Here is a 19,641-nt window from a genome sequence, read left to right as displayed (position 1 = left end):
CCCTGAGGAGCAGGTAAGGTCAGCTTGGTACAGTGTTTACAGACTCCTCCTGTCCACACGGGCACAGAGAGGCAACAAGCTGAGGGAGCCTTTTCACCGCCCCAGTGAAACAGCGCTTCCTCAGCCCGGGAAGACTGCCACCAGCTTCTCGTTTGATATAAGTCCGGTCCGCTAACGGGATTATATAGGGTGAGAAACCAACCCACAGTAGCGTATAACTAGGCCAAAACACGGACGTGGGGATTCGTGATTGAGATACCAGAACAGCTCAAGATTAAATTATATATTTAATTGCCTTAAGGGCTCACTAGACATAACACAATATACACAGAAAATATATACAGTGGTCTGAGTGGTAAATACAGATGGCATGGTACAACAGGGTTAAGCAGAACCAAAGTCAGTTTACCAGATGGATGAGTCCTTTGGGTGGTGATGGATAATGGTTTCTATAAGGCTTTGCTGTAGTCACATGGGAAGCAGTGGTGTCAGCAGTTTACAGGTCCCTTCCAAACACGTATGCAGCGTGACCCCCCTTCAGAAGAAAAGACATGCCCACTTGCTGGCACAAGCCTTTTGACCTGTAGCCGACCCCTCCCCTCCCGGCCTCTGGGAGGAGTCCACTCCCCCCTCTTCCGGGGCTGGCAGCAAATGAGTCACAAAACCGATTAGGGCTCATGGCTCCAGACCAGAATGTTGCAGGGAGGTGGCTCTGGGATCAATGGATCCACCTGGATTCCGGCTACCAGTAGAGTCCAAGCATGGTACCATTATTTGGTTTCTGTGGGGAGATATGTATATCTCCCCTCCCTGGCATTCCACCACCAAACTATGACCACGGGCCTGTTCATCGTGGCCACAGGGACACAAATATGTATTTGGTTTAGGTCTGCGATGGACGGGCAATTCATAATTCGTTACGAATCGCCGGTTCCATGATGTCTTATAATGTTCATTGAACTGGGGAATGGCCTATACCCCCTGCAGGGAAGCTTTCCTGCAGGATCTATGCTATCTGACTGGAGGTGAGAAATTGTAAACAAAGGTGGCCTGCTAGAAGTTCTCTGCCATTTGGCTGGGCTTTGAAGCAGGGCCCCCCTGTGGAGTTCACTACCTCTGCTATCTGACAGCAGATGGCTGGTGTGGGAACATGGCTGACATTAAATAATAATCCATATTCCTCACAGTCCTGTCATACTCATACTCCTCCCTTCGCATTCTCAGTTGTTTCCACTGCATGAAGGGACAACTTTGGATCCTCATGGTTACACTTGACGCATAAGCTGTTACTATCAGAGCCCCCCATGTATCAGAGGCAGGAGCCAGCTGTCAGGGAGGTAGGAAAATGTGCAAAGGTTTTGCACACTCCTAACCACTGAATGGCCAGCACCCTGGTTGTGCTCCATAGCTGGGTGGGGATTTCCTGTTACAAAGGCTCAATTCTGGCGGCTGCTTCATGGACACACTAGTGCTAGTCTTGCTGCCACACGCTAATAAAGGGTGCCTGGCATTTCCACATATGGATAGTATATATTAATGCTCCTAAAGATGCACTGGTTACAGAGTGATGAAATGTATAGAACGTCTATAATACAAGACATCTTATAAGTGTCATGGTCTTACCTGCTTGCTGCTCTCCTTCGTTTGACATGTGCTGGCGGCCATCTTGGTTTCTGGGTTTCTTGTAGCCTTCCACCCTGCGGCTCCTCCTTCCCCTGGGAGGAGCTGGATGCCTAGCTCATATATATAGGAGGTCTGTGGCTTCAGTTCCTTGCTTGGTCCTCTTGTGTTCACATGCTTCTAAGACTGCTGCTGCTTCTGGTTCCTGATCCTGGCTTCGTCTGACTACCCTGCTGGTTCCTGATCCTGGCTTCGTCTGACTACCCTGCTGGTTCCTGATCCTGGCTTCGTCTGACTACCCTGCTGGTTCCTGATCCTGGCTTCGTCTGACTACCCTGCTGGTTCCTGATCCTGGCTTCATCTGACTACCCTTCTGGTTCCTGACCTCTGGCTTCGCAAAGACTCTGCTCGGTTTCACCATCCGTTTGGACTTTTGCTTTACAGCTTTATTTTCAATAAAGCCTTCTTATTTTCACTTATCTCTTGTTGTACGTCTGGTTCATGGTTCCGTGACATTAGGACCAAGCCATGAATTCTGACGGTACAGGGCCATCCTCGCTACCCACGCTGGTTGCCAGACTTGATCAGCAGGATCACCTGTTGGGTCGGTTCGCTGTGGCGTTGCAAACCCTGCTTGAACGCACGGCTCATTTCGCTCCCGTTGCCGATGGGTCGGTTGTCGCTCCTGGGCTCGCTCCTACTGCCGCTCCGGTTGTTGCGCCAGAGTCTACCCCGACACCTGTTGTTGCGCCTGCAGTGTTTCGGGGTATGACCGGTTCTGCCCCTCTTCCACAGCGCTTTGGGGGAGAGCCAACTCAGTGCCGAGGTTTCCTTAACCAGGTGGGCATTTATTTCGAGTTGCTGCCACATGCCTTTCCTACTGAGAGATCAAAGGTGGGCTTCTTGATCTCGCTGCTCTCGGACAAGGCCTTGGCCTGGGCCAGCCCTTTATGGGAGAACAACAATCCGGTGGTTGCCGAGTTTTCCGGTTTTGTTGCTTCTCTTCGGAAGGTATTCGATGTGCCGGCTCGTGCTGCCTCTGCTGCGAAGCTCCTTATGTCCATCAGACAGGGTTCACGATCCGTAGCTGAATACGCCATTGAGTTTCGTACCCTGGCAGCAGAGGTGGGCTGGAATAATGAGGCTCTGGTCGCTGCTTTCTCTCATGGTCTCTCGGATGCCTTGAAGGATGAGGTTGCAGCTAAGGACCTACCAGTTGAGCTCGAGTCTCTTATTTCTTTCCTGATTTTGATTGACACCAGACTCAGGGAGAGACCTTCCTTTAAGGAGAACCTGCGGAGGTCTTCTAACAGATTGGTGCCTACGTTTGCTGTCCCACCCGTGCCTCCCTCTCCTCCCACGCCTCCTGGGGATGACTTGTCTGGGGGGTGAACCCATGCAGCTGGGGTTTGCTCGCCTGTCCGAGGGGGAGAGGGCACTCCGGAGACGCGAGGGCCGATGCATGTACTGTGGTCTCGGTGGGCATTTTCGGTTGGCATGTCCGAACCGTCCGGGAAACGCTCGTACCCTGAGATCCTGTCTGGGGCAGATCTTGGGTGGAGTCTCCTCGTCCCCGGTTTCCCGTGTTGACAAACCACTGATCACTGTTGTCCTCTCCTGGGTCGGGGGCTCGGTGACGACCCAGGCGTTGGTGGACTCTGGTGCTGGTGGTTTGTTCATTGATAGTGTGTTTGCTGCCGCCAATTCCATTCCTCTGCAGGCTCGAGGTTCCCCACTGGCTCTTGAGGCGATAGACGGCAGACCCCTTCTGCCGCCACACGTGACTCATGAGACCCTTCCAGTGGGGATAGCCATTGGTGCCGTTCACAGAGAGTCGGTCTGCCTCCAGGTTATTTCGTCTCCACACTACTCGGTGGTCTTGGGGTACCCCTGGCTCCAGAAGCATAATCCGACTTTCGATTGGAGATCGGTCGAGATCCTCTCGTGGTCACCGCAATGTGGGGCTAGTTGCATCCATGGGTCTGTCAAGTTGCTGTGTACTTCCTCGGACTCTCTGTTGCCTCCTGAATACGAGGAGTACCGGGATGTATTCGATAAGGTGCGCGCGGTTGCCCTACCTCCGCACCGCCCATACGATTGTGCCATAGAGTTACAATCTGGTGCCGTTCCTCCTCGTGGCAAAGTCTATCCACTGTCGGTAGCGGAGAATGAGGCCATGGAGGAGTACGTGAGGGAGGCGCTTTCACGCGGACACATTCGCAAATCTTCGTCCCCGGCAGGGGCTGGATTTTTCTTTGTGAAAAAGAAGGGCGGTGAGTTGAGGCCTTGCATCGATTACAGGGGTCTCAATCGCATCACGATCAAGAACGCTTACCCGATACCCTTGATTTCCGAGCTGTTCGATCGCCTTAAAGGGGCCACGGTCTTTACCAAACTCGACCTGAGGGCGGCATATAACCTGGTAAGGATCAAGGCGGGCGATGAGTGGAAGACCGCGTTTAACACCAGGACCGGTCATTACGAATCCTTGGTTATGCCCTTTGGGTTGTGCAATGCGCCCGCAGTCTTTCAGGAATTCATCAACGATGTTTTCCGTGACCTGTTGCAGCAGTGTGTGGTAGTCTATTTGGATGACATCTTGGTATATTCTGAATCCATGGAGGCCCACATTCTGGATGTCAGACGAGTGTTGCAACGGTTACGAGAGAACAAGCTGTTCGGTAAGCTTGAGAAATGCGAATTTCACCGATCCCAGGTAAACTTCTTAGGTTACATCATTTCCGCTGAGGGGTTCTCCATGGATCCTGAGAAGGTTTCGGCTGTCTTACAGTGGCCCCGGCCCAGTGGTCTTCGTTCCCTGCAGCGCTTTTTGGGCTTCGCCAATTATTATCGGAAGTTCATCAGGGACTTTTCCATGCTGGCCAAGCCTCTCACGGATCTGACCAGGAAGGGCAGTAATTCCCAGGTCTGGCCGCTCGAGGCCATCCGAGCTTTTGAGGCCCTAAAGTCCGCCTTTGTGTCGGCTCCGATTCTGTCGCATCCCAACCCTGGGTTGCCCTTTGTCCTCGAGGTGGACGCGTCTGAGACGGAGTAGGCGCCCTTCTGTCTCAGCGTAGAACACCAGAGGGTCCTCTGCTTCCTTGTGGGTTTTACTCCCGGAAACTGTCTTCCGCGGAGTGCAACTATCAGATTGGTGACAGGGAGTTATTGGCCATCGTGCAGGCCCTTTAAGAATGGAGGCACTTGCTCGAGGGTTCGGTGGTTCCGGTTCTCATCCTGACGGACCACAAGAATCTGACCTACCTTTCTGAGGCCAAGAGATTGACACCACGTCAGGCCAGATGGGCTCTGTTCTTGTCTCATTTAAATTACGTGGTCTCCTACCTACCCGGTTCCAAGAACATCAGGGCGGATGCCTTATCACGGCAGTACTCCGAGCTGTCCAGGGAGGAGTCGATTCCGACTTCGGTCATACCTCCGAATCAGATCCTGGCCGCCATTCGCACCAGCCTGACCTCTCCCCTGGGTGAGCAGATTTTGGCGGCTCAATCTGGTGCTCCCTCTGGGAGACCCAACGGCAGATGTTTTGTGCCTGAGGAGTTGCGCACTCGGTTGTTGCGAACCTACCATAACTCCAAGACCGCGGGGCATCCTGGAAGAATCAGCTGTCCTGGGCTGTTTCACGTCTGTTCTGGTGGCCTTCCCTACGTTCCGACATCGCCGCATATGTAGCGGCATGCTCCGTTTGTGCCCAGAGTAAGTCCCCTCGGCACCTTCCGTTGGGCCTTCTGCAACCCATAGCCACCGGGGAGCGCCCATGGTCACACCTGGGGATGGATTTCATTGTGGACCTCCCTGCATCCCGAGGCCATACGGTCATTCTCATGATTGTGGATCGGTTTTCCAAAATGTGCCACTGTGTTCCTCTCAAGAAGTTACCCTCTGCACAAGAGTTGGCCACGATTTTTGCCAGGGAGGTCTTCCGGTTGCACGGTTTGCCTAAGGAGATTGTGTCGGATCGGGGGAGTCAGTTTGTGTCCAGGTTCTGGCGCGCCTTTTGCTCCCAGTTGGGGATTCATCTCTCCTTCTCCTCGGCCTACCACCCTCAGTCCAATGGGGCCGCAGAACGATCCAATCAGGCCTTGGAGCAATTCCTTCATTGCTATGTCTCCGATCACCAAGACAATTGGGTTGACCTCCTGCCTTGGGCTGAGTTTGCCAGGAACACGGCGGTGAACTCTTCCTCTGGGACGTCTCCCTTCATGGCCAATTATGGGTTCCAACCTGCCGTGTTACCGGAGGTATTCTCTCCCCAGGATATTCCGGCTGTGGAGGATCACCTTTCCGTCCTACGTGCTTCTTGGGTACAGATCCAGAAGTCCCTTGAGGTCTCTGCGCAGCGCCAGAGACTCCAGGCTGATCGCAGACGAGCGCCTGCTCCTTCCTACCAGGTCGGAGACCGTGTATGGTTGTCCACCCGCAACCTCAACCTTCGAGTGCCCACTCCCAAGCTGGCGCCTCGCTTTGTTGGTCCCTTCCGAGTGCTTCGCAGGGTAAACCCGGTAGCCTATGCCCTTGCGCTCCTCCTGGCATGCGGATCTCCAACGTGTTTCATGTCTCCCTGTTGAACAAGTGGGCAATCGTGAGGAATATGAGGTGAGCAATATCCTGGACTCACGCCTGGTCCGCGGTCGGTTGCAGTTTTTGGTCTATTGGCGTGGTTATGGTCCTGAGGAGCGTTTCCTGGGTTCCCTCCGCAGATGTCCATGCTCCTGCCTTGCTCCGAGCCTTCCACGCATGCTTCCCTCAGAAACCGTTTTTGTGCTCCGCGGAGGAGGGGCCTTGAGGGGGAGGTACTGTCATGGTCTTACCTGCTTGCTGCTCTCCTTCGTTTGACATGTGCTGGCGGCCATCTTGGTTCTGGGTTTCTTGTAGCCTTCCACCCTGCGGCTCATCCTTCCCCTGGGAGGAGCTGGATGCCTAGCTCATATATATATAGGAGGTCTGTGGCTTCAGTTCCTTGCTTGGTCCTCTTGTGTTCACATGCTTCTAAGACTGCTGCTGCTTCTGGTTCCTGATCCCTGGCTTCGTCTGACTACCCTGCTGGTTCCTGATCCTGGCTTCGTCTGACTACCCTGCTGGTTCCTGATCCTGGCTTCGTCTGACTACCTGCTGGTTCCTGATCCTGGCTTCGTCTGACTACCCTTCTGGTTCCTGACCTCTGGCTTCGCAAAGACTCTGCTCGGTTTCACCATCCGTTTGGACTTTTGCTTTACAGCTTTATTTTCAATAAAGCCTTCTTATTTTCACTTATCTCTTGTTGTACGTCTGGTTCATGGTTCCGTGACAATAAGCAAGCTCAGTTGTGGGTGGAACAGTCTTTAGGTTATACTGTGAGAAACTAACAGCATATCAGTTGCTGAAAATGCAGCACCAGAAGCTGAGCAGGCATCCTTTGTTCAGCTGAGTTTATGCTCCTTCACTTTTCAAACCCATTAGTCACTTAGGTCCAGGGACAGGTTGCATGGAACAGCATTATTTGAGCTCCGTGATTGCATTTATGCAGTCACCTGGACCCATGCTAATGAAGAATGTGTGCTTAGTTCACTCACTGGCTATATAGCTGTTTGGCCTCATGAATTTTCAAGGTTAGTATAGAAATATAGTGAGAGACAATATCTCATGGCAGATAACACTGTCTGGTTGTAAGAAACTAACATTATGTAATAACAGTGATTTATGATCACAAGAGTTATTGGATCTGTGAGTCTCCTACTCAGTAGATCTCCCTTGAAATGTAGTTCTTCTCTTGTAGGTTTTTGTTTCCTGATCTATTAGACACTCACAGGGTGATATTGAGTGTTTTAATGTCTTTGAATTAAATAAACATTTTTTGTTTTAGTTATTTTCACAGGCAGTGGTCACATCTGCATCACGGCTTCCATTTATAATGAAAGCCTGAATACTGTACTAGATCTGTCCTATGGCAGACCCAAATTGTGCCTGAAGGACCCCTTACTTATAATTTATAAGATTCCTTTTTGTGATTAAACTCCAAGAACTCCAAAGACATACTGATAGGGACCTTAGATTGTGAGCCGCATTGGGGACAGTTGGATGCTAATGTCTGTAAAGCGCTGCGGAATATAGTAGCGCTATATAAGTGCATAAAATAAATAAATAAGAATAGTGCTGCATGCTGCAGATAAAGTAATGGGCCTTCAAACCTCAGTAGGCCCTGACATCTTCCTAGGTTACCCTGGTGCTGATTTTGACCTTGTGAGACAATGAGTATGTAGCTACTTTGAACATCCCCTACCATGTACCAGGAAGAGTCATTTGTGGCAATGTGGCTACTTAGTAGATGTAGAGACACCACGTTGGTGCATTAATATTTGTTCTTCAGAATCTTTGGATACCTTGATGACCACCCTGTGGAAGCTCTCAAGGAGGCAACACTAGATTTCTCATGAACAGAAACAGCTGAACAGATGTTTTTAATAAGCCTCAGGGACATTTCTAAATGTTATACAAAAAGTTATTTGGGTTTTGAAGATGATATGGAACACCCTTTTATATGACCTTGAAACACCTGAAAATGAACATGCTGCAGACAGACATTTATTTGTTTGTACAATAATAGAGCAGCGCAGCCATTAGGTATTGGCATTTTCATCAGGATGAAATTCTTTCAGTTATGTGAATCGATTTTTGGCCAGCCAAATATCTAGGCAGCTTGCACAAAACAGGAAGATCTTCAGACGAAAGGAGATAAGCAGACCCAATAAAACAGGATGGAACAGTATAAATCATTGTTACAGATGCCTAAGAAGTATTGTTGATCGAACACCGTAGTGCTCGGGTGCTTGGGCCAAACACATTGGGAAGTTCGGGTGCTCGACCGAGCACCCGAGTATAATGGAAGTTCATGGGAGAAACCCAAGCATTAAACCAGGTACCCCCCTGCTCTGAAGAGGGGAGGGATCCTGGTTCATAGGAAAATGTCAGAAATTAATGGAAACTCCACCAAAATCGTTCTGGAACAGCATGGGCAGGATGTCTGGATGCATCTTGTACTCGCAGGTCGCTGCTGAGGACGATGTTGTCCAAATAGTACGCCACTTTACAGACTGACAATAATACACCAAAACCGAAGAAAAAAACTATTTTAGAGGAAAATTTAACTTTCATGGGTACTACTCTCTGTAGTGGAGGCAACCATCTCCTGCTCCTCCTCATTGTCCAATCACGCTGAGAAGACGAACTGAGGATGGTCTGGCTATCACTGAGTGTAATATCTTCCTCATTTCCACTCTTTCCACATACAAAGCGTCGCTCTTAATTGTGAGGCAGCGAGCATTTGAGTAGACACAGAAGTGGGATGGTTACACTGATAATAGCGTTATCGCCGCTCACCATCTGTGTTGATTCCTCAAGTTTCTTAAAAACTCACAGAGGTCAGACATCCAAGCCCACTCCTCGCTTGTGAATAGCGGAAGCTACTGGAAAGGCGACAACCATGTTGCAGATGGTAATTCCACTACTACCCTCTGCTGCTCACAAAGCCTGGCCAACATGTGGAACATGGAGTTCCAGCACGTGCTCACGTCACACAACAGCCAGTGAGCTGGCAATTTCAAGTGCTGCTGCAGCATTGACAGACCGGCTGAAGCTGTCGGTGACTTGCGGAAATGTGCACACACGTGGCGCACCTTCACCAGTAGCTCAGGCAAATTGGGGTAGGTTTTGAGAAACCGCTGAACTACAAGGTTAAACACGTGGGCTAGGCTCGAGATGTGTCTGAGCTTGCCGAGCTCCAAAGCCGCCACCATGTTACGGCCATTATCAGACACAACCATGCCTGGTTCTAGGCAAGAGCCACAGCTCAGTCTGGTCTCTTATCCCCTGCCACAGCTCTGCAGCGGTGTGCTGTTTGTCCCCTAAGCATATCCCCTAAGCATATCAACATCAGGCTGCAGGAGTCCTCAGTGTCCACAAGCCTAAATGGCAACATTTCCAGGGCCAGTAATTTGGAAAGTTGCGCATTTAGTGCTATGGCCTGTGGGTGGGTGGCTTGGTATTTGTGCTTGCATTCAAATGCCTGGGGTAAGGACATTTGTATGTTGCGCTGGGACACAGAACAGGATGTGGTCGCTGATGGTGCTTGCAAAGGTCCAGGTGCAGGGCAGGATGCATCCGGGCCTGCGCCTTCGACAGGGGATTGGCCCAGCGTAACACAGGGGAAGAGGAGGCAGTGGTGTGACCCGCAGACACAGATTGTGGACCCAAGCGTTCGTCCACTTATTACGGTGCTTGGATGCCATGTGGCGGATTATGCTGATGGTGGTGAGGTTGCTAGTGTTCACACCCCGGCTAATTTTTGTATGGCACAGGTTGAAAACTAGTATTCTTTTGTCGTCCGCACTTTCCTTAAAAAAGCGCCACACTGCGGAACATTTACCCCTTGGCAAGGGAGGATTTCCGCAAGGGTTGCTCCATGGAACAGTTGCGGGTTTGTGTGGTGTGGCCCGCCTGCTCCCTTTGCCACCCTACTGCATCTTCCAGCCTGTTGCGGTGCTGCTGATCCATCCCCCCTCTGTACTGCTGTCCTCGCTCGGCTTTCCACCTTCCCAGGTTGGGTCAGTGACCTCATCGTCCACCACCTCCTCTTCCACTTACTCACTCTGATCATCCTCCTGATTTTTTGACCTAACCACAACCTCAGTGATTGACAACTGTGTCTCATCCTCTTCATCAACTTCTTGAGACAGTAATTGCGGTTGACTCATTGGCAACTTTGTCTCATCATCATCCACCTCATTAAACACTAACTGCCGTTCCCCACCGTCATGTTCTTGTGACTGTGGATGTTCAAAAGGTTGGGAATCAGGGCACAAGATCTCATGTACCTTTTCAAACGTGTTTGGTAAGAAGGCCAAATCAAGTAATGGCGATGAAAAGAGATCTTCGGAATATCCAAGTGTAGGATCACTTGTTTGGCCAGACTGTAAATGGTGGGAGAAAGGAGGATCAGGATGAGGATTGTGTTGACCAAGACTTCTGGCTATTGAGACTGGACTTGGTGGAAGGACAGGGTGGTGCTTAACCCCAACTCAAAGTATTATCTGCTGCAATCCAACTGACCACCAGGTCTGACCACCCTGCAAACTGGGTCATGAAGCTAGGTATCTTGGATGATTGTTTTTCTTGCGCTCTGGCAGCAGGCACTGTTTCTCCACGCCCAGGGCCACGCCCTCTGCGTGCACCATCAGAATCACGGCCACTTCCCTGTCCCTTACTGCTCGCCTTCTTCATTTTAAATGTGATATATGCTTGAAAGTATGTCACACGTACAGTAGCATAGGATTTGGAAGTGTGTGCAAAAAAATGTACAAAGGTATTTGTGATGAGGAAACGTTATACAGGACTGGTACCACAGGTAATGTCACAGTTCGCAGGGTCTACGGAAAAAGTGTACTGGATGTCACTGATATTTTAGGGATGCGCACACTTAAAACAGGAAATGTGGTGCGGATAATTTAACTGTCCGCAGCAGACACTGTCTACGGAAAAAGTGCATTGGATATCACTGATATTTTAGGGATGCACAGACTTTAAACAGGTGATGTGGCGCGGATAATTTTACTGTCCGCAGGGGACACCATCTACGAAAAAAGTGTACTGGATGTTATTGATATTTTAGGGATGTGCACACTTTAAACAAGAGATGTGGCGTGGATAATTTAACTGTCTGCAGCAGACACCGTCTACGGAGAAAGTGCACTGGATGTCACAGAAATTTTAGGGATGCGCACAATTTACACAGGAGATGTGGCTCGAAGAATTTAACTGTCCGCTGTGGCCTATTACACTGTATTTTGCGCAGGATGCACTAAAAATATATATTGCTGCTGTCACACACAATAGTCCTTAAAAAGGCTTTTGGGTCTCTGTAAAGTTTCTTGTATAAAAGTCTTCCTATTACACTCCCTACACTGTCTGTCCCTTCCTATGCACAGCTCTCCCTAACACTGAGCAATTTAGTGCAGGATGCACTAAAAATATATATTGCTGCTGTCGCACACAATAGTCCTTACAAGGACTTTTGGGTCTATAAAAATATGTTTTTGTAGAAAATTTTTATTCAATTACACTCCCTACACTCTCTGTCCCTTCCTATGCTCAGCTCTCCCTGACTTAGAATGAGACGAACACGCATCATTGGGTGCTATATAGCACCCAATGAAGCGTTCCGGCCAGCCAACCACTGTAATGCCAGTAGCCAACATGGCTACTTGCATTACAGTGAGGGCAGTACTTACCTGCATGTTTTTTGGCTGCTTAGCAGCTGCGAAGCATGCGCGGAGGAGACTCAAATTCGGTAACTGGTATTCGGCCGAGCATGCTTGCTCAACACTACTAAGAAGCTATAACATCGAAAAATAGTAAATTAGAAACATAGCGAACTAGGGGGGCAGATCATTCTCTTACAGTAAGAGTCCCTCTTTGAGGGTATTATTCTACTTGATTTACATGGGCGCCCATTCAAATTTGTAGTCATATGTAACCAATATCTAATTTCTTTAAAGCGCCACATAGGTCTGATGTATTCCAAGGTAAAGGTAGGTTTTGAGGTACATGTTCCAATTTACTGCTCTATCAGGGTTTAGTATAATTTTTAATAAAAGCAGAGCTACGTATATTTGAACTTTTCAATTTTTGTAAGGATGTCCTGTGTCTTGTTATTTGAGTAAAACTGTCCCAATGGTAGCACTTACACCACTACAGGGCTTAGCTATATCAGAGGAAAGGTAACAGTTGCACCAGGTGCCTGATGGAACCCAAAGGTCCATCTGCAGATATAAAGATACCAATGGTCTAAAATAATACACAGTAGATGGAGGGCCCTGTTGAAGATTTTGCATTAGGGTCTAGAAACTTCAAGTTACATCTCTGTACTACTATACAATCCCATAAAGTGAACACAAAAGAGTGCCATCATAAACTGCTATGCAGAGCTCACATACCAGTGGCTTAAGCCATGTTCTGTTTTTCGGCATTGTTGATGTAGGTAGTGGAGGCCCGCTGCCCTGGGACATGTTCTCCATTTTTTACCCTGTTTTTTGCTCCTTTAGATTTCAAAGCACCAAATTCAAAATTAGAACACTAATGACAGAGCTGTTTAGCATTGTTACCTGGTGGCAAACACTGGCTCTTAGTGATGAGAAGGTGGCAGCATCCTCTTTTAATGCCTTCAGCTCGTCCGTAGTTTCATCATCGTTTCAGTTACCATGGTCTTCTCGTTTTCATACTTATTTTTTAAGGTTTGCAAGTGCTACTTCTGCAGTCTGAAACAGACAAAAAATGACTTTGGAATAACACTCTAGTCGATGCCCCAAACAAGGCTTCATAGCTATTTAACCGGTTAATGACTTATCTAATTGTGGACTTAAAGGAAATGTGTTATCAGAAAATGACCTATCGTTTATATCATGTTTTTATGTAAATCATATTTTTATTAGCAAGGTTTTTTTTTCCATGTCATCTATTTTTAAAAATGTATGTAATTCAGAAATTTTCACGATGGCCACAAGGTCTAATAATAGGTCATGATTTCCAGTCTGTACAGGTAACTTTTCACTCTCCATTATCCTTATGACCAAAGACAGAATTACAATGACAAGTAACACCTCTATATAGATAAGACAGGATCCACCATTCACAATAGGTGATATTATTAGATATAATAGGCTTTATTTGATAATTCTTTATGTTGTCTCAGTCAGACAACTTGTTGTTCTATATTATATTTCTACCTCAGAGTTCAGCAAAGAGTTAAAGAAATAGCTTGGTTATTAGTGATCTTGTTAGAGAACAGAGGTCTCCAGGTGATCGATTAAAACATATGCTTCCTGATTAGGACTAGTCATGAGATCATGGAGTCTTAGGCTATTTTCACGTGTGCGGCAGGGTTAATCGGCTGTCAGTTCTCGCAGAGAATGCTTGGAATCGCCGGACACAAACCGCAGCATGCAGAATTTTTTGTTTGGCCAATTCTCACCATTTTTCCCAGGATTGTGGCCGATCACCGATAGACCCATTATAGTTAATGGGGCTGGCGGGCATTCCAGTTGCATCCGGCAGTGCCAGATCCCGAGAATTCGTCAGGCCTTTCTCTGTCGGAACAGCCTGCCGGAATTGCTGCCACAGATATAAATGTAGTCTTAGGGTACTTTCACACTAGCCTTTTTCCTATTTCGGCACGGAGTTCCGTCAAAGGGGCTCAATACCGGAAAAGAACTGATCAGTTTTATCCCCATGCATCGTGAATGACGAGAAATCCTTTCAGGATGCATCAGGATGTCTTCAGTTCAGTCACTGAGCAGCGTTTTGGACGGAGGAAAATACCGCAGCATGCTGCGGTATTATCTCCGTCCAAAATTCAGATCAGTTGCCGGAATGCCGGATCTGGCATTAATTTACATTGAAATGTATTTGTGCCGGATCCGGCATTAAAAATACTGCGATGCCGGATCCGGCCCTGTGATGCGCAGACTGGTAACAATGTGAAAAAAAGATAAAACGGGATCCATTTCTCCGGATGACATCGGAGAGACGGATCCGTTCTTGCCCAATGCATTTGTAATACGGATCCGCATCCGGATCCGTCTACAAATGCTGTCCGTATGCATGCAGATTGACGGATGCGGCAGGCAGTTTAGTCAACGGAACTGCTTGCCGGATCACTCTGCCGGCAAGTGGTGAAAGTAGTCCTAGTGACAGATTTATATACTCCACTGATTCTTTTAGATACTTATTATTGAATATTTATCAATGACAGTGCAATGGCTCAGTGGTTAGCACCAGTGCCTTGCGGCACTGGGGTCCTAGGTTCGAATCCGACCAAGGACAACATCTGCATGGAGTTTGTATATTCTCCCCATGTTTGCATGGCTTTCCTCCGAGTACCTCCGGTTCCTTCCCACACTTCAAAGACATACTGATAGGAAACTTATATTGTGAGCTCCATTAGGGACAGCTGATGCTAATGTCTGTAAAGGGCTGCGGAATATAGTAGCGCTACATAAGTGAGTATAATAAATATCAACTCTTATACGTTATGAGCAACAAACACTTTTAGTGACGATGAAATCAGGGGAAGATGGATCAATACATTAGATATTTATGTTGAAACATGCTGAAAAACTTGTAGCCAATTACCCATGATAAAGTGTAATAATAGGCCTAACTTCTCTTATGCATATTAATGTTTGCAGGTGGTCACATTGCAGAACTCTTGTCCAATTAGGAATTGTGCAGAGTACAGGAGGCGAAGCTTCCCTTATGCATAGTGATGTGCTGAGGTCATCACAGGAATGAATATTAATGTAACAACGATGTCATATATGAAAAGACATTGGGCCAAATTTATCATTAAAATACACCACTTTTTGTTGCAACTTTTTAAAATGGCACTTTCCAGAAAAGAATGGGACCCTGCCACATTTGCTATCTTATATGCTGGTGTAGATTTCAGTTCAGGCGCACAGACAGCCTAATCCTCATCATAAATCAGCGCACTTAGTTATCATAGTCCAGCGTATGCCGACCAGGCTAAGATAAATCTGCCCATTGATGTCTATGTATGGGATAGACTCTGGCATTTGAGCTATTTTACTAATATGCCTTCATCATCTGAAGTATAAGAATCTATTGTTTGAGAGAGAAAAAAATAAAATAAAAAATTAAACACATAACGTTAAAAATGTGATTTAACCGCTTAAGTACCGGGCCGGTGTTTGTTTTTGCATTTAAATTTTTTCATCCCCATGTTCCAATAGCCATAATTTCTTAATTTTCTATTCATATAGCCATATGGGAGCTTATTTTGGTGGGATAAGTTGTAATTTTTCTAATGGCACCATTTAATTTACCATGTATGTATTGGAAAACAGGAAAAAAAATTATTGTGGGGTTAAATTGAAAAAAACTCACAATTCCAGCAAAGTTTTTTGGGTTTTGATATTATAGCGTTCACTGCACGCTAAAAATCACATGACGTCCTTATATTAGGGCTCAATATGAATATGGCGACACCAAACTTGTATAGTTCTTTGTTGTTTCACAAAGCTGTACAAGGGCTTATATTTTGTATCAGTTATGTGGGACAAACTGTGGTTTTTATTAGTACCATTTTTGAGGGGCACACAACTTTTTGATCATTGTTATAAAAAATTTTGGGGGACAAGGTGACCAAAAAATGTCAAATCAGTTTTTTTTTCCATTACGGTGCACACTGCACATGAATTTTTTTTATATTTTAATAGGTGAGACATTTGTGGAAAGTAATACATGTTACGTCTATTTTTTTATTGTTTAAATATTTTTATATGGAAAATTGGTAACGGGGTGATTTAAACTTTTAATATATATTTTTTTTACTTTTTTTTACCTTTTTTCACAGTAACTTAGGGGACTAGAACCTGGGATATTTCGATCCCTTGTCCCATTCACCCTAAGGCCTATTGCACACGGACGTTTTTTTTCCCCCGTTTACTGGACGTTTTTTTTTTGCGTTCCGTATACGGTCCGTATACGGAACCATTCATTTCAATGGGTCTGCAAAAAAAACGAATGTACTCCGTATGCATTCCGTTTCCGTATTTCCGTTTTTCCGTTCCGTTTTAACATAGAAACATGTTCCTATTATTGCCGCAAATCACAGTCCGTGGCTCCATTCAAGTCAATGGGTCCGCAAAAAAACGGAACACATACGGAAATGCATCCGTATGTCTTCCGTTTTCCAGTCCGTTTTTTGCTGAACCATCTATTGAAAATGTATGCCCAGCCCAATTTATCTATAACTTACTGTATACTGTATATGCCATACGGAAAACGGAACGGAAAAACGGAACAGAAACGGAAACACAACGGAAACAAAAAACGGAACAACGGATCCGTGAAAAACGGATCGCAAAACACTGAAAAAGCCATACGGTCGTGTGCAATAGGCCTAACAGAGATTCTATTAGGATGAATAGGATTTTGACGCGCTCCCTGCTGAGCTTTGCCTCGTGCACAGCTTAGCAGGGAGGTTACTAATACAGCCCGGGAAGCCTCAGCAGGCCCATTGGTAACCGATCAGAGCCCTGCAATTTCACTGTGGGGGCTTTGACTAGATGGCAGAGGGAGCAGCATCCCTCTGTCTTACTTCACAGATGCCGCAATCGCTGTTGATTGGTGGCTAAAGGAGTTAAACAATAGGTCATTTTCTGTTGACACATTTCTTTTAAAGGGGCTTTCTCCCCCATCCATATGTCCTATTATGGATATGGTTGAGGGGACCCCTGATCGTGACTTTCCACTGTGAGACAGATAGGAGAGCTTCTACGCACCAGCAGATCTGGCAGCATGCTGCATAGTGTTGAGACACTGTAGGTGCCAGGAGCATCAGCATTTTGAAAATCCATGTAATGTTGCCCCAGCATTATTACTGTAGCCGTTTGTTATGCAGGAGTAAAAGCTGTATGTGAGAACTATAGTTGCTTCGCTAATGCTCCAGACCAGCACATTTCCAAAGCTCCTGCTTTTATAGATAGGAAGTTACACTTGCTGATGATCAATTAATAAGGACATTTGATTAGCAGCAGCTGGCTGCTACTTATCCTCTTAGTTCCTATGGAAGCAGTAAGGGGGACTAAATTTTCACATACCTTCTCTGCATTTTTCACATACCTCCTCTGCCTAGTTTTGGTAAATAAATAATGAAACAGTGTCATTTGTCATGTGTTGCTGTTCATCTGAGCCTGCAATTACAGAAGTTAGGATCTTCTTAGAGGGTGTAATTTTTTTTCTTGTGACTGTATGTACAGTCTTCATATCTGCATAAATTTGTCCTAATGGCCAAATTAGACTTACTGTGAAAATTGACTTCATTTAAAATGGCCAAGTCAAAGCCCTGACCTTAATACAATAGAAATGTTATGAACCTGAAGCGAACAATCATGGGAGGAAACCTACCAGCATAACAGAATTGAGCAGAGGAATGGGCTAAAGTTCTTCAAGATGATGGGCAGAACAAATCAACCATTACCAGAAATGTTTAGTTGCAGCTATGGAGGATAAGGAGGTCATACCAGATACTGAAAGCAAAGATTAAATAGTTTTGCCACTCACAGACATGTGATAATGGATTATTTTTCTCAATAAATCAAATTACCAGGTCTAATATTTTTTAATTATTTGTTTCATTCGGTTATCTATATTTATTTTTAGGACTTTTGTCGAAAATCCATTGTAATTTTAGGTCACATTTATGCAGAAATATAGAAAATTCTGAAGGGTTCAAAACTTTCAAGATATTGGATATAGATGTTTATAACTAACAGCTGCCTGGAAAACTATTGAATAAGAGGTCAACAGTAAATTATATTTAGGTCACCTGTTGTGCATCTATCATATTGTCAGCTTATGGAGGCTATTAGCCACATTCCAAGGATGGTGAACCTGCTAAAATAAGCTTTAACAAGACAAAGAAGTTTTGTCTAGCGAGCCATCTGTTAGCCATATGTTGACCATGAGAGGACCCCCCAGAGAGTCAAAGGTTATACATGCATATATAGGTTAGTAAAGTTAGATGCCTTGTTGGAGTATAGAGTTTATGCAAATTTAAGTGTATGTGTATAAAAGTGGAGAGGTTCTACCACTCTGTGGCCATTTTCACTGGAACTTTTTGAAAGTTTTAAGGCTCCTGGATGGCTGTAAATAAACTTTATCATCCTGAAGACCCTGTTTATAGTGTTACCATACTTCATGTAGGCACTAAACCCTGTTTTAGAGAAACTTAGAAAGTGATAAGAATATGGGCAATGAGTGGTAAGAACAAGAGTTCAAGAACAGTATCCAAAGTTTGGGGAAGGTTCCACGGGTAGAAAAATAAGAACATACATGTAAATAATAATAATAATAAGTGTAAGTGTATATCTTTAACAGTGATGAGCGGCAGGGGCAATATTCAAATTCGCAATATTTGCAAATATTTTGTAGAATATTTGTCGAATATTCGCAAATTCGAATATTCATTATATTCTACATTCTTTTTTTTTTACTCAAAAATCGGCAAGGTAATGATCGCTTTATATGCGAATATTACGCGATCAATACAGGCGTGGGTAAAAAATGAATATATAGCAATATATTTTATAGTGCTATATATTCATTTTTTACAATATTCGTCATTTTTTCTATCCATTTTTTCATTCCTCCCTGCTTCTTGCTTGTGGGCCAATGAGTCATTGGCCCACAAGCAACTTAAGCAGGGAGGAATCATGACTTCAGAAGAAAAAAATTACGAATATGCTAAAAAACAAATATATAGCACTATTTTGAATATAGTGCTATATATTCATTTTTTAGAATATTCGTCATATTTTTCCATCTGAAGTGAACACTGTTCACTTTAGATGGAAAAAAATTCTGAATATTCTAAAAAACAAATATATAGAATTATATTCAAAATAGTGCTATATATTCATTTTTTAGAATATTCAGCAAGTCATGATTCCTCCCTGCTTAAGTTGCTTGTGGGCCAATGACTCATTGGCTCACAAGCAAGAAGCAGGGAAGAATCATGTGTTCAGATGGAAAAAATGACGAATATTCGAAAAACAAATATATAGAACTATATTCTAAATATTCGCAAATTCTCGAAGTTGCGATATTCGAGATAAAAATTAGCTTTTTTAATTATTCGCGCTCAACACTAATCTTTAATTGATGGCATGCTTGTGCTTATAGTGCCTTTGGAAAGTCAATTGTTGAACCATATGATTTTTTACTTGATTTCTATGATGAAATAAGGTCACTTTAAAGAATCTCATGATGTCTACGTTTTTCAATGCTCCAACAGTAGAAAGTATAGGTGACTGCCTAGGGTGCCATTAAGGGGAGGGTGGAGATACAGAATTTATGGACATAAAATGCACCTGTCAGGATCAATCCTTTTAAACTAGGCATATTGCCAGACAGGGTTGATCCTGCTGATTAAATGAAAAATCTTGT

General features: G+C 45.4%; 1 protein-coding gene across 1 annotated transcript in view; it reads right to left on the bottom strand.

Moving 5' to 3' along the window:
- BICD1 (BICD cargo adaptor 1) overlaps positions 1-19,641 on the bottom strand; it is a 381,554-nt gene that overhangs the window by 40,399 nt on the left and 321,514 nt on the right. The window contains 4 exon segments of the mRNA XM_040438955.1: positions 2,241-2,250; positions 12,791-12,844; positions 12,847-12,904; positions 12,906-12,929. Coding sequence (XP_040294889.1) covers positions 2,241-2,250; positions 12,791-12,844; positions 12,847-12,904; positions 12,906-12,929 — 146 coding nt within the window.

The sequence above is a fragment of the Bufo bufo genome, chromosome 1 (genome assembly GCF_905171765.1).
Source record: "Bufo bufo chromosome 1, aBufBuf1.1, whole genome shotgun sequence".
Lineage (NCBI taxonomy): Eukaryota > Metazoa > Chordata > Amphibia > Anura > Bufonidae > Bufo > Bufo bufo.
Note: the sequence above shows the minus strand (reverse complement) of the source record. Positions and strands in the feature narration are given on the sequence as shown.